We start from the raw sequence: 27,946 nt of genomic DNA, 5'->3' as shown, positions 1-27,946 counted from the left end.
CTCCGTCCTCCACAGAACCGGCACCACAGAACCAGTCGAGTAAAGACCAAAGCGACCCCGCCACTTTAAGACAAACCCTCCCTGATCTCACCCCCGACGAACCCTATGAAGTAGCCACCCTACCTGCAGAAGAGCCCGCCCCTGAACACACAGACTCCGCCCCTCAGCCTGAGGGGGAGGAGCCTTCTGCTGGTGACGACGCAGCCGGTGACCACGGCAGTGACGGATCGCCCAACAAATCCCCTTCAAAGAAGAAGAAAAAGTTTCGCACCCCGTCTTTCTTGAAGAAAAACAAAAAGAAGTCTGAGACCTAGAGATGAAGGTCGCTCAGGTGTTTGGCAATACTCGTCTTTAAATCCATTGGGTTGTTTTTACCACGTCTCCTTACTTTTATTATTTGTCAATCTCTTTTTATCATTGAAAGGTCAGATTTGTTTTTATTCTGTTAAGCGTTCTTAATAAATGCTGGCCGACCGCTCAAGTCTCTTTGGGAAGCGTGTGTCTTGTGAGGCATGTGTATACGCTGTTTTTATAAAGATCTGAATAACCGCTATCATGTATGAGAATGTATCTAATGTTCATAGGAGAAAACCTTCAGGACCCTCGTGGTGTTGAAATCAATTCAGAATCTGCTGCATGCTTCTGTCTGTAAGTTTGTCAAAACTATGAATCACAACAGATCCCACTTGAGCAGATGCAGAAGAGTATAAAACATGTGCTTAAAATAAAACTTGTTTAGGACGGAAATGAATTTGCATATTTAAATCTCATTACACCTGTTAGAATAAAGTTTGTCATTTTTCAGCCTAAAATCTTTCATAACTTCATCAAGTTTGCAAAGCATCTACACTACAGAACTCTTCTTCTCTTCTGTTCACTAACTTTCCTCCTGCAGTGATGTGAATAAAATGTTTCTTTTGATTGTAAAGTATATTTGAGTTTATTGTTTAGCTGGAGGTTTATGTCCAGTAGTTTGACATCGCTGTCATAATGTCGACCTTTAATTCTTTCATTGAAATGAATAAACACGCTGCGTAAAATCATCAAGAAATGAAGTCGGACTGATCTACAGCTGTTTGATGTTCACACACTCATACACACTCCTAGTGTGTGTCTATAATAACACTGTGAAAATATTCATGGACCCGTCATGAAGGACCACACGTGAACTGTGTGAATCTCACTAAGATTTAAACAAATCAAACAACAAATCTTATTTATGATTTTTTTGCGTGTGACATTTCAAAGACGAGTATATCTCTCCCTCAGAAAACTACATTTCATTTGACAAATTAATAAGTAAAGTTGCATGAAACAAATACACATTACAGTTTCAATGATAAATCATCAGTTTGTAGTAATATAGTTGTTTTATCTGATGGTGAAGAGAATTAGAGGATGGAGATCAACTGTGAACATAAATAATACTGATGGAGGCGATTTATAAACTTGATTTGTGTGAAAAATATGAGCGAACACTTAATGAGATTCACAGTTCACACACAGTTGCTTTTTGTCAACATGAATGTCAAAGATCATCTTGATGTGGATCAGAAGAAATGTGAAATATCTGATGTTCACTAACAAACACAACACAAGAGTTTACTGAAGGACTGCAGGACATAAACACCTCCAGCTTCTGATCTTTCTGTTTGTTTTCTACTCAACTGTTTCATATTAACATTTACTAACTGACATGATTTTATTTAAAGCTTCTTGTTCAGTTTCTAACATGCAGATGATGTTCAATCTCTCAATGATTTTCTCTTTGTTCTGTTGTACAGTTGTGTGGAATACAGTTTTATAATCACATCTCTTTTTTTTTCATGGAACTTCATATTTCGCAGCCATGAATAAAATATAATCTTTAAAAACATCATGATTGATGAATATTTGTTTCAATGTTTCTATCAAAACTGCAGTTAGTAATCTTGTATCACATATTTAATCTCTATAACAAATGTATTCTCGAGCTAAGACAATAAATTCATGTAGTTTAACTAAAGCGTGTAATTAAAAGTCAATCTAAAGTCATTTCAGTTGAACACAATAAATCTCATTGGTTAGAATCATCAGGTGTGTCTGTGAATAAACTCCTCCCATTTACACAGAGAATCAGGAAACTGAGATCATCACAAACCTGTTACTCAGTTGAATAAGAACAGTCGATCATTTGATGATAATGTTGAAAATGAAATGAAATGTTTTTAATGCACAGATTCTGAAGTCCTTGCTGTGGATGTGAAGATATTTTTATTCATAACTGAACACTCAGAGTTTAAACTGGATTATTACTTCACTAAACTGAAAGTGAAACTGAAGAAGGATTGTGACATTTCACTCAGAGAGAATGGCGTCTAAAAGTTTTTCTGAGGAGGATTTATCTTGTCCTGTGTGCTGTGAGATTTTTAAAGATCCTGTTTTGTTGTCCTGTAGTCACAGTTTCTGTAAAGACTGTATTCACAGATTCTGGGAAAGTAAAGGAGCTCAAGAATGTCCAGTTTGTAGAAGAAGATCTTCAAAAAATAATCCTCCAGTGAATCTGGTTTTGAAGAATCTGTGTTTGAGTTTCTTACAGGAGAGAAGTGAGAGATCTTCATCAGTCTGTCATCTTCACAATGAGAAACTCAAACTCTTCTGTCTGGATGATCAACAGCCCGTGTGTGTCGTGTGTCGAGACTCCAGAACACACAACAACCACAAATTCTGTCCTGTTGATGAAGCTGTCGACGAAAATAAGGTAAAGATCAATAATATTTAAAACATTTCATCATAATAAAAATACTGATAAACATTTTCAGAGTGACAAATAAGTAAGTGCACCGACAGTGTGATCAGGACGTGAAGCGGAGGGTCTTGTGTCACACTGAAGGGGATTATTTCGCGATGACAGACGGCTGCTTGTACATTATTCCGTTTATTACAAGCCGTTTAATCTCGGTTTTAAGGTAAAAACGACCTTCAAATGTCACGAACAGGTAATTTGGTTTAATCTTTTCTAAATGTGTTGTAATATTTGTTATTAAAAGGCATATTTATATTTCATCTGTAAAAAAAACTGTCAAAATGATTTTCTACATCCAGGCTATCGTGTGTTATCAGTTTTGAGAAGTTATGTGGGAATAACCAGAGCCGTTAAAAAACAGAGTTGTGACACACTTTGATCTCGCCGCCGTGGTCACGTGGTTCATGAAGCTCTTAATAGTTCCAAACTGTCAGTCTGTTTAAATGGATTTTAGCAGGTGAGACAGTGGAAACAGCTGAATTTGCAACAATTTTCACAAAATACATTTACATGATTACATTTATAATAATATTTTGTCTGATGCATAATGTGCAATACATTTACAGTATGCATGCCTTCATCTGTTTCTTTTACTTCTATGATCATCAGTGCATACCAATGATTATTGCCAATTATTTTAAGACACTCACATAAAATGCAGAAGGAATCTATCAATAAATAATAAATAATCAATGACTGCAAGTAAATTCACCACAAAGAAGGACATATCTATACAGCACTCGATGACATGATATACTTCCGTATTCCCTTCTTCAAACAAACGTCTATGTGACTGTCGCAACTCTGTTTTTAAATGGGCTCTGGGAATAACGAACCTGCAAATGTCAGGACTGGCCAATCAGAATAAAGCAGTCCAACAAGCACTGTAATAAGTATCAATAAAATCACATTTGTAACAATAATAATTATCACATCTTTACACTCTGTGGTAACATACACTAATATAAATTGTTTAGTTAAAAATATATGTAACAGAGGCAAGCCAGAGGCTGTTCAGTGTGTAAACCTCACTCCCCGGCCTCAAGGAAACGCTAGAAACATGCTACGGACTGCGGTCTTTAGGCTCCTAGCTAGAGCACCCGACTCCCATGCCGGACCGACCCGGTACGAGGCACCATTTGGAGTGGTGCGGTTCATTCTGGATACATATACAAAATTACTATTTATAATAAAATGTTGTTTTCTTTCAGGAGAAACTCAGAAGTGCATTAAAACCCTTACAGGAGAAACTGAGAATATTTGAGAAGTTGAAACAGAATTGTGATAAAACAGCAGAACATATAAAGGTTTGAATGAATCATCATGTTCTTTTGTAAATGTATATATTGATGGAGAGCTGATTGAGTCATTCTGTGTTTCTCAGATTCAGAGTCGCCGCACAGAGACGCAGATTCATAAAGAGTTTGAGGAACTTCACCATCTTCTACATGATGAAGAATCAGCCAGAATAAGAGCACTGAGAGAGGAAGAGGAGCAGAAGAGTCAGATGATGAAGGAGAAGATTGAGAAGATCAACAGAGACATTTCATCTCTTTCACACACAATCAGAGGTGTAGAGGAGCAGATGACAGCTGAAGATGTTTCATTCCTACAGGTGCTTCAATCTTCACTCCAATATATGAGGCTCATTTTCAATCATGTCAATCATGTCAATCATGTCAATCATGTGTTTGTGTCTCAACAGAACTTGAAGAGCACACTGAAGAGGTTTGTGTTGTGTTTGCTGTGATTGTGAATGTAAAGTCTGGGCAGAATGTCAGAATGACTCCTGAATGTTCTTCTAGAGTTCAGTGTGGAGCGTCAGATCCAGAGAACATCTCAGGAATGATGATCAATGTAGCAAAACATCTCAGCAACCTGAAGTTTACTGTCATACACAAGATGAAGGACAATGTTCAATACAGTGAGTACACAAGAATTATGTTGATTGAAGAAAATCTTTAACTGTAAACAGAACCAGATGTTCTGTGAAGAGAAATGAAATATCTACAGTATAAAGTTATGAAACAGACAGAACCTGATGTTCTTTTTGACAAGAAACACGTGTGATAATGAATAAATGCTGCATATTGAATAAAGGAATGATGTTAAAGTTCCTGAGATACTGGAGATGAATCACACTTGAAGTTTTGCTCCATCACAGAGAAGATATTGTCAGTTCTTAGTAACAGTTTGATTGAGAAACTTTTGACATCGAGCTGTAGGAAAGCAGTTCTTAAGTCTGTGTTTTTATTGATTGTGACTGTAAACTGCTTTCTGATGTTTGGAGAAGGTCCTGATCACTCTTACTGTGTGTCTGCTTGCTCATTTTTTGAGAAGATCGATTTCATTTGAGATTTGTTTGACATGCTGGAAACTTTTAGTTTGAGTTTATGATAATCATCTTTATATTGTGATTTTGAGAGCGTGCTGAAGATGAATGGTGCTCGTGTGCTTCTTTTAAAGTATGTAGTGGAGTAAGATAAGGTTGTTCTTTGTCACGGATGTCGTGAACAGGGATGGGTATCGTTAAGGTTTTAACGGTATTACTACTTTTATCGATACCACTTATCGGTCCGGTACTTTAACGGTACTCTTATCGGCACTTTTTGTTGTGTTTTCTATGAAAGATAATACTAAAGCTGGAGTTGTTTTCACTTTTTAAAACATTCTTTACTGACCTAACGTATCTTAATGCAGTTAAACGATCATTGATACCCGCCTATTATTCATAGAGAATTAAAATAAAAATGCATGTGTGCCCAAGTTTGTTTGTGTTTTTTGTTGTTGTTGTTTAATAATGAAATGGTATTCGATTATGTGTTGTGGCTGGAGATCTTCTCTTTTGTGATGATTTGTGTAGTGTAGCACATGCATCAGCAACAGGCCCTGTCAGGTTCATGCCTTAGACACTTTATACATTCAAATCCTTGCTATCAGATGCCCAGATGTCATTTCAAATCATGTCTTTGCTGTGCAGTGTAACATGTTTGGGCTGAAAAGTTATACAGGTTTGGAACCCCTTGCAATGTACACACACAAAAAAAGTTTATGTATTTAATCACTACAAAATAATTTTTAGGTAAGCTCTACTTTATAATTTCTTAAGCATAATTTATTATTATTCTTCCATTTTAAATGCCCCTCCTTGAACTGCCACCTTACCGTGGTGGAGGGGTTTGAGTACCCGAAAGACCCTAGGAGCTATGTTGTCCGGGGCTATATGCCCCTGGTAGGGTCTCCCAAGGCAAACAGGTCCTAGGCGACGGGTCAGACCAAGAGCGGTTCAAAAAAACCCATATGATGACTACAATTTCGAGGACCGTGACGTCGCCCGGTATGGCGCATCCGGGGCCCCACCCTGGAGCCAGGCCCGGGGTTGGGGCTCGTATGCGAGCGCCTGGTGGTCGGACCTCCCCCCATGGGGTCCGGCCGGGCTCAGCCCGAAGGAGCGACGTGGGGCCACCCTCCCGTGGATTCACCACCTACAGGAGGGACCGTAAGGGGCCGGTGCAAAGTGGAACGGGTGGTAGTCGAAGGCGGGGGCCTCGACAACCCGATCCCTGGACGCGGAATCTAGCTCTAGGGACATGGAACGTCACCTCTCTGACGGGGAAGGAGCCGGAGCTTGTGCGTGAGGTTCAGAGATTCCGACTAGAGATAGTCGGGATCACCTCAACGCACAGCTTGGGCTCTGGAACCACACTCCTCGAGGGAGGATGGACTCTTTACCACTCTGGAGTTGCCAAGGGTGAGAGGCGGCGGGCTGGTGTGGGTTTGCTTATAGCCCCCCAGCTCAGCCGCCATGTGTTGGAGTTTACCCCGGTGAACGAGAGGGTCGCTTCCCTGCGCCTCCGGGTCGGGGATAGGTCTCTCACTGTCGTTTGCGCTTATGGGCCAAATGGCAGTGTAGAGTACCCGGCCTTCTTGGAGTCTCTGGGAGGGGTGCTGGAAAGCACCCCGACTGGGGACTCCGTCGTTCTGCTGGGTGACTTCAACGCCCACGTGGGCAGCGACAGTGACACCTGGAGGGGCGTGATTGGGAGGAACGGCCCCCCTGATCTGAACCCGAGTGGTGTTCTGTTATTGGACTTCTGTGCGAGTTACAGTTTGGCCATAACGAACACCATGTTCAAGCATAAGGGTGTCCATCAGTGCACATGGCACCAGGACACCCTTGGCCGGAGGTCAATGATCGACTTTGTTGTTGTTTCATCTGACCTACGGCCGTATGTCTTGGACACTCGGGTGAAGAGAGGGGCGGAGCTGTCAACCGATCACCACCTGGTGGTGAGTTGGATCCAATGGCGGGGGATGAAGCTGGACAGACTCGGCAGACCCAAACGTACTGTGAAGGTCTGTTGGGAACGTTTGGCCGAATCGCCTGTCAGAGAGATCTTCAACTTCCACCTCCGGCAGAGCTTCGACCAGATCCCGAGGGAGTCTGGAGATATTGAGTCCGAGTGGACCATGTTTTCCACCTCCATTGTCAACGCAGCCACTCGGAGCTGTGGCCGTAAGGTCTCCGGTGCCTGTCGAGGCGGCAATCCCCGAACCCGGTGGTGGACACCGGAAGTAAGGGATGCCGTCAAGCTGAAGAAGGAGTCCTATCGGGCCTGGCCTTTCTTGTGGGACTCCCGAGGCAGCTGACAGGTACCGACAGGCCAAGCGGACTGCAGCCCGGGTGGTTGGGGAGGCAAAAACTCGGGCCTGGGAGGAGTTCGGCGAGGCCATGGAGAAGGACTATCGGTCGGCCTCGAAGAGATTCTGGCAAACCGTCCGACGCCTCAGGAGGGGGAAGCAATGCCCCACCAACGCTGTTTACAGTGGAGGGGGGCAGCTGTTGACCTCGACCGGGGATATCATCGGGCGGTGGAAGGAATACTTCGAGGATCTCCTCAATCCCGCCGTCACGTCTTCCATTGAGGAAGCAGAGGCCGAGGGCTCAGAGGCGGACTCGCCCATCACCCGGGATGAAGTCACCGAGGTAGTCAAGAAACTCCTTGGCAGGGCACCGGGGGTGGATGAGATCCGTCCTGAGTACCTCAAGTCTCTGGATGTTGTGGGGCTGTCTTGGCTGACACGCCTCTGCAGCATCGCGTGGCGGTCGGGGACAGTGCCCTTGGACTGGCAGACCGGGGTGGTGGTCCCCCTTTTTAAGAAGGGGGACCGGAGGGTGTGCTCCAACTACCGGGGGATCACACTTCTCAGCCTCCCCGGGAAAGTCTATGCCAGGGTACTGGAGAGGAGAATCCGGCCGATAGTAGAACCTCGGATTCAGGAGGAACAGTGTGGTTTCCGTCCCGGTCGTGGAACACTGGACCAGCTCTATACCCTCTTCAGGGTGCTGGAGGGTTCATGGGAGTTTGCCCAACCAATCCACATGTGTTTTGTGGATTTGGAGAAGGCATTCGACTGTGTCCCTCGCAGCATCTTGTGGAGGGTGCTCCGGGAGTATGGGATTCGGGACCCTTTGCTAAGGGCCATCCGGTCCCTGTACGACCGGAGCAGGAGCTTGGTTCGCATTGCCGGCAGTAAGTCAGACTTGTTTCCGGTGCATGTTGGACTCCGGCAGGGCTGCCCTTTGTCGCCGGTTCTGTTCATAATTTTTATGGACAGAATTTCTAGGCGCAGCCAGGGGCCGGAGGGTGTCGGGTTTGGTGACCACACGATTGCATCTCTGCTCTTTGTGGATGATGTCATCGTGCTGGCCCCATCAGACCAGGACCTTCAGCATGCACTGGGACGGTTTGCAGCCGAGTGTGAAGCGGCTGGGATGAGAATCAGCACCTGCAAATCTGACGCCATGGTTCTCAGCCGGAAAAGGGTGGCTTGCTCACTTCAGGTAGGTGGAGAGTTCCTGCCTCAAGTGGAGGAGTTCAAGTATCTGGGGGTCTTGTTCACGAGTGAGGGAAGGATGGAGCGGGAGATTGACAGACGGATCGATGCAGCTTCTGCAGTAATGCAGTCGCTGTACCGGTCTGTCGTGGTGAAGAAGGAGTTGAGCCGCAAAGCGGAGCTCTCGATTTACCGGTCAATCTACGTTCCTACTCTCACCTATGGTCATGAGCTGTGGGTCATGACCGAAAGGACAAGATCCCGGATACAGGCGGCCGAAATGAGCTTTCTCCGCAGGGTGGCCGGGCGATCCCTTAGAGATAGGGTGAGAAGCTCGGTCACTCGGGAGGATCTCAGAGTAGATCCGCTGCTCCTCCACATCGAGAGGGGCCAGCTGAGGTGGCTCGGGCATCTTTTCCGGATGCCCCCTGGACGCCTTCCCGGTAAGGTGTTCCGGGCATGTCCCACCGGGAGAAGACCCCGGGGAAGACCCAGGACATGCTGGAGGGACTATGTCTCCCGGCTGGCCTGGGAACGCCTCGGTGTCCCCCCGGAAGAGCTGGAGGAAGTGGCTAGGGAGAGGGAAGTCTGGGCATCCCTGCTTAGACTGCTGCCCCCGCGACCCGGCCCCGGATAAGCGGTAGAAAATGGATGGATGGATGGATTTTAAATGCAGTACTGTGAAAGCATTTTTAATGTTAAAGATTTATTTAGGCTACTGCAGAAAAAAATACTCTAAAGATTTATATGTAGGCTATTCTTTAATGTGATGTGTGTTTATTAAATTATTACATACTAATTTAAAGAAACCTTATGCAATGTTTATGTTGGTGTTATTTAGGAAGAATGCTAAGCTAGCATACGAACCTGAGGACGTGAATGATGAACTAGTAGCAAGGCAGTCAAAAACTTTGCATTTCTCTGTCTGCACATAATGCACTTTTGAAAGATGTTTTGCCAGATTGCTTGTGTTTCCGCTCTAGCAAACATCTTGTTGCACTTGCTGCAACGAGCATTGTCTGCATCCACTCGAGTAAAGTGTAACTATACTTTAGACCAGGGCTATTCAAATCTTACCCTGGAGGGCCGGAGCACTGCAGAGTTTTGCTCCAGTCCTGATCAAACACACCTGAGCAAGCTAATCAAGCTGTTCAGTATCGCTAGAAAATCACAGGTGTGCAAGTTTGATCAGGGTTGGATCTAAACTCTGCAGTGCTCCGGCCCTCCAGGGTAAGATTTGAATAGCCCTGCTTTAGACCAGTGGTCACCAACCCTGCTCCTGGAGATCTACCGTCCGGAAGATTTTAGCTCTAGCCCCAATCAAACACACCTGAACTATCTAATCAAGGTGTTCAGGTTTGCTTAATAATTAGAGACAGGTGTGCTGAAGCAGGGTTGGGGCTACAGTCTGCAGGACGGAAGATCTCCAGGAGCAGGGTTGGTGACCACTGCTTTAGACCGTTTGATTCTCACCGCCATCGTCACTCTATTAAGCGCGAGCTTTCGTGTTGTGTGCGCGCGAGCTCTGTGTAGTGGGACTGACGGACATGTCGCGTGCGAGATAGCGAATAACGAAAATGAAGGTAAATGTCTTAAATAGTATCGCAAATTAGAAATGGTTGGTCAATTAAAATATGCTAGTTAACGTTTATTTATCAATGATAAATAGGAAATGTTGTTCTTAAATTATCTAATACCTACAGCAGAACCGTTTACGTCAGAGTTTATCGATACTTCGGTCTTTCATAATTTAGCCCCGAGACCGGTAAAGTACCGAGTTTCGTTACCCATCCCTATGTCATGAAAACTTTCAATAGAATCACTTTTAAATAGGAGGAGAATTTTAGAAGGGCTGTCTTTACAAAGCTGTAAAACCTCTCTTTGCTCGTCTGCTCATGCTGATGACATTATTAGTTTAGTTAAGAAGCAAAATCATGTGGACAAACTATTAACTAGAATACTTGAACTATTATAAGGTTTGAGCATCATTTCCTCAGCTAAAATAAATGAGAATAAAAGTGCAGTAATGTGAGGTGATTGTAAAGAGCAAACAAGAAATCTTCCAGATGAGTTATTTTATACAATTTGTACAACACTCACCAGTTCAGAAAATATTATCTTATCATATATTAGTATTTTAAGATTTTCTCTCTCTCTCTCTCTCTCTCTCTCTCTCTCTCTCTTCAGCTTCAGTGACTTTAGATCCAAACACATCTCACTGTAAACTCCTCGTGTCTGATGATCTGATCAGTGTGAGACTCAGTGAAGATGCAGCAGATCTGATTCCTGATAATCCAGAGAGATTTGATGTGTCTCAGTGTGTTTTGGGTTCAGAGAGTTTTAGTTCAGGGATTCACTGCTGGGATGTTCAGGTTGGAGATAACACATGCTGGGCTCTGGGTGTGATGACAGAATCTGCTCAGAGGAAGAATAAAATATTCTCCAGGACTGGAGTCTGGTGTGTGTGTTATTACTCTGGTAAATATACTGCAGTCATTACACCAGAAACAGGTCTTGTTCTCTCAGTGAAAGAGAAAGTTGAGAGAATCCGTGTTGAGCTGGATTGTGACGGAGGAAGACTGTCATTCTCTGATCCTCTCACTAACACACACATACACACTTTCACACACAAGTTTACTGAAGGACTTTATCCATTGTTTAGTGTTAACTGTAACATTTCTCCTCTGATGATCTTTCCTGTAAAATCACATCAGTAACAAACACAACAGATTTCAGTAAAATATCACATTTTGTGTGTAATAATCGTCATGAACTCATCTGGATTGAAACAAGAAAACTGTAATAATATGACATTAATATTACAGATTGTATTTTTAATCATTTTTGAGAAGAATTGTTTGTTTTTATGCAGCAAATGACAATGTGACATGATTTTATTTAAAGCCTCTTTTCCAGTTTCTAACATACAGATGATATTGAATCTATGAATGATTTTCTTTCTGTTCCAACACAATTGTATGTTTAAAATCACAATTCAGTTTTTTTCATGGTACTTTTTATTTTTCTACCATGAGTCAAAGTATCTTTAATAAACATCCGTGATCAATGAGTTTTTGTTTTGTTATATTGTTAATAAAAGTAATTACAAAGTTATTCTCTCATTTCTTTTCTAGTAAATTCATGTAGTCTAACTTAAAGAGTAGGTAGCATGTGGTTTTAAGGTCCTACTTTGGTTTATGGAGTGTCCAACAACAAGTTTATGTAAATACAATTCCTAAAAACACTATAATATCGTAGTAATAGACAGTTATTCGTACTTTACTTCTTGACTGACTCTCAAATGATTCGTTCCGCGATTCATCCGTGTTGGTCCCGCTTCCCGCTAACATTGTGTCATGTGATTGCTCAGATGGTGTAGTCTGTTGTTATTGGTCAAACGCGTTCATCATTTGTCGCAACTTGAACCCATTCAGTGTTGCCAGGTACGCGGAAAAATTATGGAGCCGAATTGTTTGCTTTCCTAAATATCCCAAAACTTATTTTGTGTTCAACAAAACAAAACAATATATATAATACATAGGAAACCATTCAGATAAAAAATATATCAATATAAACGTCTTTAGGCAGTTGTAAACTTTGATTTGACAGAGGGAAAAAATTGGGCTAGTTTTTATTCCTTTTCGGCGGGTTTTGAGGTGTTATTGGGCTGGAAATATTTCTTGGACCTGGCAACCCTGACCCCACTACCATCATTACAAGATTACGGTTTACATGTGGTTGGATGTCATGTATATTATATGTGTAGCTAGAGATGGCGGCGATTTTACCGAGCCCACGTTTTACGGGGAAGCATCAGAAGACGCTAATCCACAACAAACTCCACCACGACTGGAGCAGATGTTTGTCAGTGGCAAGTGACAAACTCCCACTGTGACAACATGCATGTTGTGCTTTTGCTCATCAATGAAATAAAATATTATTTTTTCTTAAAATAATGCCAGTACATTAGAAGTACTATTATTTCGATTTCGCGTTGTCATGGTACATAGAGCATTGCAGGAAGTCGACGTTCTGAAAAATGATATATATGAAACCCAAATATATCTATATAGATGCACGTGCGGCAAATGTGTCAAAATGCAAAGTTAATAGCAAAACAAACTGTAACACCCCAGAAATAACGCTACATGCTAATGTTAGCGTTATATGCATTAGCTAAACACAGATATAAGGTGCGAAAATATTTCTAGAAGTTAAGACAAAAATCAATAGTCACACTTGTGATTTGGGGGAGATAACAGGTCCAAATACTGTTGGTATTGCCCCTCTTTCAATGATAGTCGTTTCACATATCCTGCAGTGAACGCACCAAGATTATTAAACCAATCTTTGAGAAGGGTCTGTCTGCAGACCAGATGCACTCTCAGGACAGATGCACTGTCAGCGGCGCATGCGCACTCCGACACATGCACTGTCAGCGGCGCATGCGCACTCCAACAAGCGAACTGTCAGAAACGTGTGTGAATTAAACCTGCAGGCCAATTGTTCCATTCCATTCCATTTTCTACCGCTTATCCGAACTACCTCGGGTCACGGGGAGCCTGCACCTATCTCAGGAGTCATCGGGCATCAAGGCAGGATACACCCTGGATGGAGTGCCAACCCATCGCAGGGCACACACACTCACTCATTCACTCACGCACTCACACCCTACGGACAATTTTTTCCAGAGATGCCAATCAACCTACCATGCATGTCTTTGGACCAGGGGAGGAAACCGGAGTACCCGGAGGAAACCCCCGAGGCACGGGGAGAACATGCAAACTCCACACACACAAGTCGGAAGCGGGAATCGAACCCCCAACCCTGGAGGTGTGAGGCGAACGTGCTAACCACTAAGCCACCGTGCCCCCCGCAGGCCAATTGTAAGTATATTTATTAAATATTCCATTTATTTATTTATTTATTTATTCTCATACAATATTAAGTCGAAGTGAAAGTGTTGTTTTAACTATATTCAATTCGAACAAGATTAAGTCAAAAAGTAAAAGTGTTATTAAGAATTATTTTACAAATGTAATCGAAAACGTTCTTTAACATTATCAGACGAATGTTGTAATTATATTGATTCCATTCATACAGAATTAGATAGATATAAAAGTATTGTTTTAAGATATAAGACAATGTTTTCGAAAACTAACTCAATCCTTATAATCAATAGTACCAGATATATCGCATCTATGATACTAGGGTAACGATACCTGTTCTTCATACAGTAATTTATTAAAGAACTAACGTTATCTAAATTAATTTTGTAGCGTTGCTTGAAAACTCACAGGAAAGTTTGTAGGTGACCTGCACCATATAGTTATTTTTTAGACAATGTGTTTCTCAAAATTATTTAATATGACGTTGAAATCTATCAAATATAGGGTAACTCAAGTAACTCCTCAGGAAAAGTACCAGCAACCTTAAAAAGGTAGTCGTAAAGGTAACAAAAAGTTATATTTGCTTTTTAGGTATGAAACCAACCTTTTCATCTGTGAGTTTGCATCGGAGAAGCAGGTGCAGTCTCCACGAAAAGTAGGTTTTGTTAGAGAGGTTGTGGCCATTATTGTTCAGCATATTTTTATTTATCATCTTCTGCATTGTTGTTTCTTAGGAGCGTGTCATGACGGATCTTAAAACTGCCAGTCAGTGATGCTTGGAAAATTAAAGGGGATCTTCTTGGCTCAGTTCAGCTTCCACTTATAATGTGCATGGAGGATGATGAAGCTGCAGAGGCCTTGGAACAGTTCTTCACTACAGATGTCATAGAACATGATAGTGTAGAGCCTCTGATGGTTGTTTTTACTTTTATGCAGGACATGCATACATTTTAAGTGAATGTGGTGGACAAAATGCACCTTAGAGTCTTTTGTCGAGTACAAAATTGAACAAGGTTGTCCATTTTTAGTTTTGGGTTATGATTTTATGTTAAATTTTTTCACAATGCCATATATGACCCGTCCTGCTCTTTATATATATATATTAGTGGTGGGCATAGATTTTTTTTTTTAATCTAGATTAATCTTGGAATTAATCTAGGAATTAATCTAGATTAATCTAGATTAAAATGGCTAATTTGAATTCTGCCGAAGGCATTCAGAATATGTGTGCTACCCAAATAATGACTAAAAGTAAGTCTTTGAGAACGGGTTTCCCAAGCCAGGTGGCGCATTAGACCAGGGGCTCATCTCCTGTTTCCAAAATGCATCACAAACTGATTGAGAAAGCTGTTCTACTATGATAATTGGTGATGAAAATTAAATTATGTTCAATAAAATGAACTTGTGTTTACTTCCGCATTAGCTAAGGGATGCTTTGCGTTTAGGTGGTACTTGAGACTGGAAGAGCTCCTACAGTACATTTACATTTAGTCATTTAGCAGACGCTTTTATCCAAAGCAATTTACAAAGAGTGAGGGAGCAACAAGTGATATGTCATACATGAGCCATAATACATTAGGTGACAATACAAATTTCCTGGTTTCAACTAAAGCTAGACCACTACCTGTTGAGAGAATGTTTGTTTTTTAAACCAATTCCGCATTGAACAAGGTGCAAACAACCTTAGTCTTGTCGATGTTTCCATTGGGAAGCTTCTAAAAAAAAAATCCCTTAAGCAAACCCGGCGGCTTCAAAGCTGCATCCATGTTAGCACGTCACGTGTGATGTGGTCATTTCACAGTAACGTTATGTTGTGTTCAGACCAAACGCGAATGGGGCGTCACGCGCGAGTGATTTACATGTTAAGTCAATGCAAAGACGCGATAGACCTACTTGCAACGCGAATCGCGCGAATGAAGCCCTGGTTATGAGAATATGAGGCGGCGCGAATGCGCGAATTGCGCGAATCACGCGAGTTGAAAATTCTCGTTCTCGCCCGGAACAGTGCAGTTAAGCTGGTATACTATATATCCGCGCTAAAATATCAAGGTGAAAGTCATCATAGCTTGTGTAGTATAGACCCAGCTCCCAACCCAACTTTGAGAATAGATTAACGGCGACATTTTTTTTTATCGCGCGATAAGAGTCTCACGTTAACGCAGCACGTTAACGCCTAAACGGCCCACCACTAATATATATGTATATAGTATGTCTATATAATAAAACTTTATCATTAAACCATTGATTAACAAGCACCTGTTTATTGTAGAATGAGACATTTATGTATATAAGTGTGTTTGTTTATAATTTTAGGTTTTATTTAGTAATGTATTTTCATTATTAGTGTAGATGTTCATTAATGTATTTCAGCTATAATTATAATAAATACCTGGCCTTGACCCGAACCACCAGTATTCACGGTACTCTTAAAATGCAGTAACCTTAACATTTTATTAATAGAATCTTACAGTTCACCTCGTGAAATACGTTTAGAGTGTGCAAATGACCAGTGCGCATGCGCGGCTGAGAGTGCATGTGTCTGACAGTGCATCTCGTCTGCAGCCAGATGCTATTGGAATCTTTGGTGAAATGAAGGGCACAGTTAAACCCTGGGGTTATACTCCTTTGGTGTCGTTTGAAAAATGAATTGTAACCATTTTTCCCTCAGACGTTCTTCCTTTTGTACTTGATATAAGACCGATTTAGTGTTTGGGAGAGGAGAGATAAGTTTTCGCCTCAGTCTCATCAAACCCGGCTGGTCGCAATCAGCAATCATGGCTTCCACCCTACCGACCAAGCGACCCAGCCCATAAATAAGCAAGACTTCTTACCTGCGACATCTCTTCTGACATACTCCGGCCCCTTTGAGCGCTCGTCAGCGTTCCAGCCTAAGCCCGGAAGCAACATCCCAACCCGCGGAGCAAGAACGAGGCCGCCAGCAAAGCCGACCGACTCGCCGCGCCTCCAAACGGAACCGCTCTTCCGTACGGAGCCAGTCGCAGGACTTCGTCTCGCTCTGTCCAATCGGGAAGTGAACCTGAGCAGCAAGTTGAGCAAAGCCGAGCCTTACGACATCTATTCGCGCTGCAGTCAGGGGACCCGCCAGCCAGATCTTCCCCGCAGCAGGAAGTCGCTTGTCAGCCGGTCCAGGTTTTCAGATCTCTTTCAGCCCGGGCAGGGACTTCCGGCGCCTCAGCAGGACAAGACAGGACACCCTTAGCTCGTCGCAGAAGGATTTCGGCTAGTCTGGGCCGCGCCCCGGACGAACAGGACGAGCCGCCAAATACGTCTCTCCCCGCGGCTTCCCAAGAAACTCGGCCCGCCCCCACCATCTTCAACTACCAACATCCAACGAGCCTGCCTCCGCAGGGGGTTTCAAGTCGCTTCCAATCATTCCCCCTCACTTCATCAAGCTCTTTGCCAGCGGCGCCAATGTCGACCACGAATGTGAGGCTGCCTCCATTAGCGATACAGACCCCGACTCAAAGTGTTCCTTACCTCCCCCAGGTCTTCGGCCTTCCCTCCCTCCTTAAAGCCACCGCTTTGGCTGCCTCCGTCAGCTGCTCCAGCGACCAATTCCCTCCCTCCTCGCTCTGCCTCAGGCCCGCCCTCAATTTTAACATTGGCCTCAGCAGCACCTATGCCGGTGCCCATCAATGCCCCCGTCCTGGAACCGCCCCCAGTGTCCAGCAACATCAGGACACAGATTCTAGCAGGTGCGGCCCATTTCTACACTTACCACAAGTTATTTTCGGCGAAATGCGCAATTATGGTGGCTCAGTGGAACCAGTGCCCTTATTGGGGAGCACTGGACACTGAGCTTCACAATAGGGTGTTTTTGGGTTGCCAAAACATTTCATGCGCGGTGTGCCGATCTGTGGCACACAGCACCACCGCCTGCCCCTTGGTCACTCCTTCCATACCCTCACGCCCAGTCTCGCCTCATCCCGTTTCAACCGGTCACATTCCGCGCCTGCTGGATCTAAATACCTCAGCAGCTTCCAACACCCGTTTGCACAACCTATGTATCAGCTTCAATACAGGACGGTGCTCCAGGCAGAGGTGTCGGTACTTGCACGTGTGCAATCATTGCGGCGGCGCCCATGCCCGCCTTGTTTGCCCCGTTTTCAAAGCTGCAATTAAAAAATCAAAAAATTATTTCTCGACTCCTGTCAATGTTTTACATTTGTCTGCCGAACTATTACACCACCCTGACCCTTCCTTTACAGAATACCTTGTGTCCGGTTTCTCATCAGGCTTCAATCCTGGCATTGCGAGTTCCATTTCCCAAAGTCTCGTCTGCCCTAACCTTCAGTCGAGCCCGAGACCGTCAATCTCCTCGTCAAAAAAGAGATCGACGAAATGTTTTTGATCGGCCCCTTTTCCGCACCACCGTTCACGGTTTTCCACGTCAGCCCCATAGGCACAGCCACGCGGACATTCTCTGGTAAAAAGCGTCTTATATTCGATCTCTCATCCCCTTACGGATCTCCCTTCCCAAGCATCAATAGTCTTATCCCGCTCGAAGAATTTTCGCTACACTACCACGACATTGAGCAAGCCATCACCCTGATTAAAAAAGCCGGTCGCGGAGCTTGGCTGGCTAAAGTAGACATCAAATTCGCGTTCAAATTCATGCCGATCCACCCAGACTTTTGGCATCTATTCTGCATTTGTTGGCGCGAAAAATATTTTTTTTCCGTCCGCCTCACCTTCGGATGCAGAAGTAGCCCAAAATTTTTTGACATGTTGTCAGAAGCGATTTGCTGGATCCTATCCAACAATTACGACATCCCTTTTCTCATCCACCTTTTAGACGATTTTCTAATCATCTCGCCTCCCGACTCCGTCCCAGCCGCGCATCTCTCTAAAGTTCAATACGTCTTCACGAAACTCGGTGTCCCTCTAGCACCAGAAAAATCGGCGGGACCCAGCACTTCAATCGGTTCCTAGGGCATCAAGTTAGACTCGCTCAAATTCCAAGCCTCCTTACCCAAGGAAAAAATCGGACCATTCTGATCGCCCAATCATTAATTGATAGCCCGCAATGCACAAAACGCAAGCTTCTTTCAATACTCGGCAACTTGAATTCCGCAAGGTCGCTCGTTCGTAGCGCATCTCCTCTCACTCGCTTCTTCCGCCCACGCTCTAGAGGATTTAATCCAGATAACCTGCTCATGCAGCGTCGCGCTAAGTTTGTGGATCAAATTCCTTAACCAATGGAACGGCATCTCTTTTTCTACAACGATATGTTGTCTCTCGACGCCATCATTCAAGCTGTCTCCCCCAGGACCATACAGCATTATCTCACAGCCTGGAGAAACTTCAAAGTATTTCACCACATCTATAACCTCCCCTTCCCAGATTTCTCTCTCCTCTCCATCACGTCATTTTTCTCCTTCCTAAGTACCATCAAAAATCTCAAAGCAAGCTCAATCAAAGGATACTTGAGCGGAATTCAATTTTCCATAAATTAATTTTCAATGCCCCTTCCCCAATCATAGCCAGCTCTCAAGCTTCCATGCTCATAAAAGGCATCCAGAGAACCCGACCCGCCCTCCCAGATGCTAGACAACCCATCACTCTAGAAATTTTGAGCAAGTGTATTACAACCCTTCGCAGAGTATACCACTCCAAACATACAGCACGCACGCTAGATGCCATGTTCATTCTGGCTTTCTTTGGATTTCTCGGATGTTCCGAAACTCCACCATGGCAAAATACGATCCCGCAATCCATCCCAACTTTTCAGATCTATCAATGCTCGACTCAGAAACAATCTCCTTTTTCATCAAGCAAAGTAAGACAGATCAAGCCAGAAGAGGACATTTTATCTACATCTTCAATCTTAAAACTCCACTCCAGACATACCAAACCCTCGTAGCCTACCTCTGTTTTAGAAGATCTCAAGTCAAATCACCATCCGAACCGCTCTTCGTAGACGATTCAAACCTACCCGTTACACGCTTCTGATTCCAAAAACACCTGAAGTCAGTTTTACTCCACACCGGCATCCCAGCAAATAATTTCTCCAGTCATTCCTTCCGCATTGGCGCAGCAACTACAGCCGCACAAAAGGGCCTTTCACAACGTCAGATTCAAGCGCTCGGACACTGGTCATCTGAAGTATTCAAGACTTACATCAGGTCTGACCGTGCCCTCATCAGAGCAGCCCACCGGTCACACATCACCAGACTCATTTAAATATCAACTAAGAAATCCCCAGCCACCCTCAGTTCGGCCAGAGCCCTGTTTCCCCCCAACGATCCAACGCAGCAAATGCGTTAAATCAGAAGCCTCAGGGGCAAATGCTTTCTAATACTCTCCCGCAGCCAAGTCATGCTCTGCCGCTTGTTACTATTTATTTTATTTGGCTGTTATTTATTTCATGTATTTGCATTTATTTGATTTATATTAATTTATAGTTTGAGTCATTGATGTTATATGTTTCATGTTTGCTTGTTTGTTTGTTTTTAAAAAGAAATAAACCAAAAAAAAATTGTTTTTTGAATTTATAATCGACAATATTGTTGTTTCATTTAACAATCATTGTTTAACGTGTTCAGACTGAGCAAACAGACCATTTTAAAAGGATAAATTGAATATTAACTAAATGTATGGGTCTAGGTAAAAAAAAATGACATTTTGATGAATGATGGATTTATAGCGTTTTGGAAAAGAGCAAACGGTTGCTCATGCTGAAAATGCTTTAACTTTTCTTGTTGACAATATTGAAGTGAATACAGTTTAAAACCTGTTGTCAACAATGAAAAACTTTTATTGTGGAACATTATTATCGTTTATTTTACATTTTGGCATAAAAAATGTATAGATAAATTAATAAATATAATAGAACATAAGAAACTAGTCAAATTAAATAATGTAAATTAATGATTTTTAGTGAAGAGAGCTGTTGCTAAATTGATTTGTCTTCTGCACCCACCAAAGGTTTTATGATAATTCAACTAATTCTGTTTAGTTTTATCCCACGCAAAAAAAAGTTTTTAGGTCAAGGTATAGTGCAGCGGGTTTCTTAAAAATGTTCTAGTAAAGTCAACTTGTTCGGGTTAAGAGTGTCGCTCTTCTCTTGGTGCCATGTTTTTCTTTGTCTGTCTGTGAGCCCATGATCACGGATGGTTTCTGGGTGTGATGACAGAATCTGCTCCGAGGAAGAAGAGTTTATTCTCCAGGACTGGAGTCTGGTATGTTGGGTATTACTCTGGTAAATATGCTGCATTCATTACACCAGAAAAAGTTCTTGATCTCTCAGTGAAAAAGAAAGTTGAGAGAATCAGAGTTGAGCTGGATTGTGACGGAGGAAAACTGTCATTCTCTGATCCTGTCATGAATCTCGGGTGGAGACATGGCATGGGAACCCAAATGCAGGCAGGACGAGATGGTAGGGGTAACAAGGATTTATTATAACAGACTAAACACTACAAAAAGGCAAAACAAAACCCACAATGGGGAAAACAAGCCTTAAACTAAATACAGAAACAAGAACACAGACTAACTAAACTAAGAAAACAAACACTAAACTAAGACTTACTAGACACAGGGAAAACAGGGGCAAGGCAAGGCAAGGCAAGGCAAGGCAAGGCAAGGCAAGGCAAGGCAAGGCAAGGCAAGGCAAGGCAAGGCAAGGCAAGGCAAGGCAAGGCAAGGCAAGGCAAGGCAAGGCAAGGCAAGGCAAGGCAAGGCAAGGCAAGGCAAGGCAAGGCAAGGCAAGGCAAGGCACAAGAACGGGCATGAAACAGCTAACATCCACAATGACCAGGAATCATATACAATGAACGAGCACAGGACAATGAAACATGAGGACTCTTTATAGGGAACAAACACAGGATCATAACGAGCAACAGGTGCTGGGGATTAGCACTAAGGAGAGGCTGACGAGGGACGAGATGTAGGGAACAATGACGAGACACGAGAAAGAATCATTCAATCTCACATAAAACCATAGGTTATGCCATGACTCCACTCAAATAACACGAATATACATGACATGATAGTGGAAACATGACAGATCCTCTCACTAACACACACATACACACTTTCACACACAAGTTTACTGAAGGACTTTATCCATTGTTTTATGTTAAATGTTACATTTCTCCTCTGATGATCTTACCTGTTAAATCACATCAGTAACAAACACAACAGATTGCAGTGAAAGATCACATTTTGTGTGTAATAATCGTCATGAACTCACTGAGTCTGTACATGCTCAACACTTTTCTTAGTTTAGGGTCTGATGCGCTTTTGAGGGATTCTGACAATTCCTCACAACTATACTTTGCATGAAAAGGGTCATTAACTCTGATAAGGGTCTGTTACTAGTATTATAAGAACACATATCAGCACCAGTAACTCTCAATAACACATTTTTCATTCTAAAATATTTAATTTGGTCATTTTTCAGTTAGTTTCCTTGATCAAGATTGTTGTATGGTCCTCTTGTGTCCTCCAGGGGGAGCTGGTGACCGCATCTAAAGCCATTATTGAGAAGGAGTACCAGCCGTGTGTTATTGTGACTAAAACTGGACCAAACCCCTTCAACAAGCTCACGGATCAAGATCTGGTGGAGTACCGCAGGGAGGTGGAGCTCAAACAGAAAGGCCCGGAAGGTAAGAAGAGCAAAGATTTACACCTTTATTGATCATCTCAGGAGCACAATCCCTCTTTCTTGCACACATGTTTGAGAGTTCCTGCAGCTCAACAGCTCCCCACGCAGGTCTAGAGAGAAACTGTTGTGTTACATTTAGCACAGGCTGAGGAATCCGTCCGCACTCCACTTTCAAAAGAAGTCCAGACCCCCTCCGCCTCATCAGAGACCACCTCCACGCAGGAGAACGAGGAGCCACGGGTCACCAAAACACCACCGCCATCTATAATCCCTAGTCGAGACGCTGAATCAGAGCCCGTGTCGGGTGGAGAGAGCCCGTCACATCCTCCAGAATCCCCTCATAAAGAGTTCCACTGTGCGGTACTGAAAGCTCTGGGCTGTGACGCTGAACTGACCGCACTGACTCAACCAGAATCAGAAGGGCCGGTTGCAGGTACTGCCTGCGGAAGAACTTCTTTGTGGGCTTGATTTTGGGTCTCTTTCTGTCTTACGTCACCCCCTGCTTTCCCTTGATTTGAAATCTGGTGATCCAACACACCTTTATGTGTCCACCCCAGTCTCCTGTCCCAGATCCCCCCGATCCAGATCTGTCAACAAATACCACATGACCTTTATCTGCTTCAACAGTCTTAACCAGGAACATCTCTGGGTCTTCTGAGGGCTTCTCACTATCCTCTAACTTGGACATTGGCTCTTGGTCTGTCGGGTTCATTGTGTTATTCTTCTACTAATAAAGTTGTGTGGTGTTTCTAATGGAGACCTCTGAATCTGAACTCGGGCTGGTTTACCTTTTTTTGTGCTTTGTATTTTGTCAGAACAGAGTTGTGTAAACACTTATAAAAGAAAGACTTGTGGATGAATGACGCTTCTGTTCTCTGTAGGTCAGACACAAGACATTGAAGAGGGGAAAGTTCCCAGTGGCACCTGCACTCCTCCCAGCTCACCTGTGCGTGTAGAAGGTGAGTCTGTCCGCTCTCTCTGAGCATGAACTGATTCCAGGTGTTTGATATCTGCAACATGACGGCTGATGTCTGTGTCTGTATGTTTGTTATTTAACGTTTGTCGACATTTATTGCTGTTTGTAATAACAGACCAGAGGGGATCAATACACCTTTATTTCTAAAGCACCTTTTACAACTTTGTATTGTTTCAAAGCAGGAACAAACAAACAATTAATATAGGATAATGATATAGAATAATAATAAATATTTTGAATATATATATATATATGAAGAGTTCATTTGCAAGAACAGATAACTCTATCTTTTCAAAATCATGTTTGTTATTGTGCATTTTAATTATTATTACTCGAATCAAAGTTTTTATTTAGTAGTAATGACTCAAATAAAAACAACTAGCTAACACACACAATAAAGACATGATCTGTTTTTACACATAAACTCTTCAAATGTCATCTTAATAATAAAATGCATTGAATAGATGCATTACAGAATAGATGTTGGTATTGAAAATCTTCACTAAGATATATATAAGTGATTCTTTCTGTATAAATAATTGTTTCTTTACTGTCCACAACTGTATGTCAGATGTATTAACTCTTCTTCAGCCCTTCTGGTCTTTATTACACTGGATTACATCAAACACAACAAAATAGATTTTTATGATGAATTACACAATGTTGTAGATGTGGAGGTCAATATAGAAACCAAAACTGATGTAATTGTAGTTTCATTTTTTATCAATATTTTTTTCACCTTTTAAATATGAACAGTTATTAAGACATGAAATCAGACTTTAAATAAATGAAGTAATGTCTTTGTAAAATACAGATTTTTTTCCCCTTTAGAATTTTAAACTCCAGCATTTATGCAGAACTATTAAACCTGTTAAAAAAGCTTCATAGTTGTTTAATATTTGACACACACAGAACTACACAATATGAATGAGAAGTGGTATTGTACGCACTGTAAACACAGATGTAATCTGGTTTGAGAAATGTCTTCTTGTGTAAACCGGCCGTGTTTAATGTTCTCATTTCCCTTCATGCACATTTCTCTGGGGTCTTAAGAATGACCCGGCGGTCCTTCTTCACTTCTGGTGTCTTTACGGTGTCTGTTCATGTCTCTTTTTGATTTAACCTGGTGCCTGTGATTTGATCTGCATACACATTCTCTCTCTACTTGTGCTTTTCTTCGTGGCTGCGTCACAATCAGGAGATGGAAATGCTAAAGAATACCTGTTACCATAGTAAGTACTCCCCACACCCAACCCCACCCCACGCTTGAGTTTGCTTTCCCGCTGCACGCTTCACTCCGACTCACTGCAGTAACTCATCATCCTGCAGCTCTCGCTTTACAAAACTCTCTCTGTTTGTGAGATGGTGTATCCACACTGATCTCAAGTCAGTCTGATCTGCTCCAGTCAGATTTTGCCCCTCAAAAAATACTTTATCAATTTTTTTGTTCTGTTGTAGGACAGCAAACAGTTCTGGGTCACTTTTGACTACTGTTGTATTTTATCCTACTATGGGAGTCAATGGGGGACAAAATCTGTCTGGTTATAAACATTCTTCCAAATATCTTTCTCTATGTTAATCACAACAAAAACATTTTTGAATGGTTATAAACAATTTTGCATATTTGTTTCCTTTTTGAAGGCAGAACGTAATATTGAAGAATATTTAAAGACTTGATTGATTGAATGATTGATCAGACTGTCTGGAGTGAGGTGATGTGACACTGACAACAAATATTTCTGTAGAAAACATTTTCTTTGAAAGTCTAGAACAGTAGCAGACTGGTTTAGTGTTTCTGTGATGTAATGCAGTCTAGCGTTGCTTCAGCCGAACAGGTAATGTATGAAGGATGTGGTTTACATCTGATTTGCCTTTCAAGCACATAAAAATAAATCTGTCAATAAAATGCAGCTTTGTGGTTTTAAAGTGTGCTGTATATGAATAAATATATATGTGTGTGAGTAACATATGTGTCTGATGTTGGTGTACTGGTCCCAGTTAGAGAGGAAGTGTAATGTGAGAAATATAAATGTGTCTGACCACCTGTGACTGATTCATTTTGTGTCTGACGTGCATGAGCTGTTTTAAAGGGACAGTTCTCCCAAAAATGAGAATTCTGTCATCATTTATACTCGCCCTCGTGTCAAACCTCTTTGAGTTTCTTTCTTCTGCAGAACACAACAGAAGATATTTTGAAGAATGTTGATAAAACAAAACTGAACCCCTTTCGCATTGTACCAACACAAAACCACTGAAACATTTCTCAAAATTTCTTCTTTTGTGTTCCACTGAAGAAAGACTCACATTTACAAACACATGAGGAGAATAAAAGACGACAGAATTTTCAAGTTTGGCTGAACTGTTCCTTTAAGATGAATGTTTGGACGTCTGGTGGTCAAATACATTCTGAATTACTGTCGATGTTCTTGAAGGACAGTGTGATGTGAAGGTTACTGGATTAAGAGATGAAGTTCATCTTTAAGGGGTTTTGCTGAAATCCATCACATGACTTTGGAACGGTATGATGGCTGGTCAATCATGAGCCGTTTCCTCTTTAAAGGAAAACCAAGCGGCTGTATTGATGTAATGTTGGAGAGATTCAAGTTTCACAGAAACGTTCTCAGAGAAGATGGTTCAGCTGTTGAGGTCTTGAAGGTCTGAATTCCCCCCGAATGCTCTGAGTGACACAAGATGCTCCACAAACTCATTGTTGTCTCTTTTCCTCCACTTTCTCTCCGTCCTCCACAGAACCGGCACCACAGAACCAGTCGAGTAAAGATGAAAGCGACGCCGCCACTTTAAGACAAACCCTCCCTGATCTCACCCCCGATGAACCCTCTGAAGTAGCCACCCTACCTGCAGAAGACCCCGCCTTAAACAGACAGACTCCGCCCCTCAACCTGAAGGGGAGGAGCCTGCTGCTGGTGACGATGCGGCCGGTGACCACGGCAGTGACGGATCGCCCAACAAATCCCCTTCAAAGAAGAAGAAAAAGTTTTGCACCCCGTCTTTCTTGAAGAAAAACAAAAAGAAGTCTGAGACCTAGAGATGAAGGTCGCTCAGGGTGTTTGGCAATACTCGTCATTAAATCCATTGGTTGTTTTTACCGCATCTCTTTACTTTTTTTATTTGTCAATCTCTTTTTATCATTGAAAGGTCAGATTTGTTTTTATTCTGTTAAGCGTTCTTAATAAATGCTGGCCGACCGCTCAAGTCTCTTTGGGAAGCGTGTGTCTTGTGAGGCATGTGTATGCGCTGTTTTTATAAAGATCTGAATAACTGCTATCATGTATGAGAATGTATCTAATGTTCATAGGAGAAAACCTTCAGGACCCTCGTGATGTTGAAATAAATTCAGAATTCTGCTGCATGCTTCTGTCTGTAAGCTTGTCAAAACTATGAATCACAACAGATCCCACTTGAGCAGATGCAGAAGAGTATATAACATGTGCTTAAAATAAAACTTGTTAAGGACGGAAATAAATTTGCATATTTAAATCTCATTACACCTGTTAGAATAAAGTTTGTCATTTTTCAGCCTAAAATCTTTCATAACTTCATCAAGTTTGCAAAGCATCTACACTACAGAACTCTTCTTCTCTTCTGTTCACTAACTTTCCTCCTGCAGTGATGTGAATAAAATGTTTCTTTTGATTGTAAAGTATATTTGAGTTTATTGTTTAGCTGGAGGTTTATGTCCAGTAGTTTGACATCGCTGTCATAATGTCGACCTTTAATTCTTTCACTGAAATGAATAAACATGCTGCTTAAAATCATCAAGAAATGAAGTCTGACTGATCTACAGCTGTTTGATGTTCACAAAGTCATACACACTCCTAGTGTGTGTCTATAATAACACTGTGAAAATATTCATGGACCCGTCATGAAGGACCACACGTCAACTGTGTGAATCTCACTAAGATTTAAACAAATCAAACAACAAATCACATTTTGGATTTTCTTGCGTGTGACATTTCAAGCACGAGTATATCTCTTCCTCAGAAAACTACATTTCATTTGACAAATTAATAAGTAAAGTTGCATGAAACAAATACACATTACAGTTTCAATGATAAATCATCAGTTTGTAGTAATATAGTTGTTTTATCTGATGGTGAAGAGAATTAGAGGATGGAGATCAACTGTGAACATAAATAATACTGATGGAGGCGATTTATAAACTTTATTTGTGTGTAAAATATGAGCGAACACTTTATGAGATTCACAGTTCACACACACTTGCTTTTTGTCAACATGAATGTCAAAGATCATCTTGATGTGGATCAGAAAAAATGTGAAATATCTGATGTTCACTAACAAACACAACACAAGAGTTTACTGAAGGACTGCAGGACATAAACACCTCCAGCTTCTGATCTTTCTGTTTGTTTTCTACTCGACTGTTTCATATTAACATTTACTAACTGACATGATTTTATTTAAAGCTTCTTGTTCAGTTTCTAACATGCAGATGATGTTCAATCTCTCAATGATTTTCTATTTGTTCTGTTGTACAGTTGTGTGGAATACAGTTTTATAATCACATCTCTTGTTTCTTTCATGGAACTTTATATTTCGCAGCCATGAATAAAATATAATCTTTAAAAACATCATGATTGATGAATATTTGTTTCAATGTTTCTATCAAAACTGCAGTTAGTAATCTTCTATCACATATTTAATCTCTATAACAAATGTATTCTCGAGCTAAGACAATAAATTCATGTAGTTTAACTAAAGCGTGTAATTAAAAGTCAATCTAAAGTCATTTCAGTTGAACACAATAAATCTCATTGGTTAGAATCAGGGGCGTGTCTGTGAATAAACTCCTC

At 42.0% G+C, this 27,946-nt stretch overlaps 2 protein-coding genes across 17 annotated transcripts in view; both read left to right on the top strand.

Moving 5' to 3' along the window:
* add1 (adducin 1 (alpha)) overlaps positions 1 to 27,643 on the top strand; it is a 54,352-nt gene extending 26,709 nt beyond the window's left edge. For 8 of the 14 annotated variants that reach the window (XM_056730501.1, XM_056730500.1, XM_056730502.1 and 5 more), the window contains one exon: positions 16 to 1,876. In XM_056730501.1, coding sequence (XP_056586479.1) covers positions 16 to 314 — 299 coding nt within the window. In that variant the 3' untranslated portion in view covers positions 315 to 1,876. Of the gene's footprint in view, positions 1 to 15; positions 1,877 to 21,982; positions 22,140 to 23,019; positions 23,098 to 24,312; positions 24,347 to 25,862 lie in introns of those variants that run through there. The other 6 variants (XM_056730512.1, XM_056730511.1, XM_056730507.1 and 3 more) reach the window with 4 other exon arrangements.
* LOC130407534 (E3 ubiquitin-protein ligase TRIM39-like) lies at positions 2,106 to 15,790 on the top strand. 3 transcript variants are annotated; one of them, XM_056730520.1, is made up of 8 exons: positions 2,106 to 2,740; positions 3,997 to 4,092; positions 4,170 to 4,400; positions 4,491 to 4,513; positions 4,591 to 4,709; positions 13,315 to 13,509; positions 14,104 to 14,167; positions 14,247 to 15,790. In XM_056730520.1, exons 1-8 carry the CDS (start codon positions 2,351 to 2,353, stop codon positions 14,257 to 14,259), a joined length of 1,131 nt encoding a protein of 376 aa, XP_056586498.1. In that variant the 5' UTR covers positions 2,106 to 2,350; the 3' UTR covers positions 14,260 to 15,790. The 3 variants fall into 3 exon arrangements, with proteins under 3 accessions (XP_056586498.1, XP_056586499.1, XP_056586497.1); XM_056730521.1 differs by lacking the exon at positions 14,104 to 14,167 and having other exon boundaries at positions 2,108 to 2,740; positions 14,247 to 14,263; XM_056730519.1 differs by lacking the exons at positions 13,315 to 13,509; positions 14,104 to 14,167; positions 14,247 to 15,790 and adding an exon at positions 10,811 to 11,737 and having other exon boundaries at positions 2,118 to 2,740.
* Positions 27,644 to 27,946: the final 303 nt, after the last annotated feature.

The sequence above is a fragment of the Triplophysa dalaica genome, chromosome 19, assembly GCF_015846415.1.
Source record: "Triplophysa dalaica isolate WHDGS20190420 chromosome 19, ASM1584641v1, whole genome shotgun sequence".
In the NCBI taxonomy this organism is placed as follows: Eukaryota; Metazoa; Chordata; class Actinopteri; order Cypriniformes; family Nemacheilidae; genus Triplophysa; species Triplophysa dalaica.
This window is presented reverse-complemented; position numbering and strand designations above follow the sequence as displayed.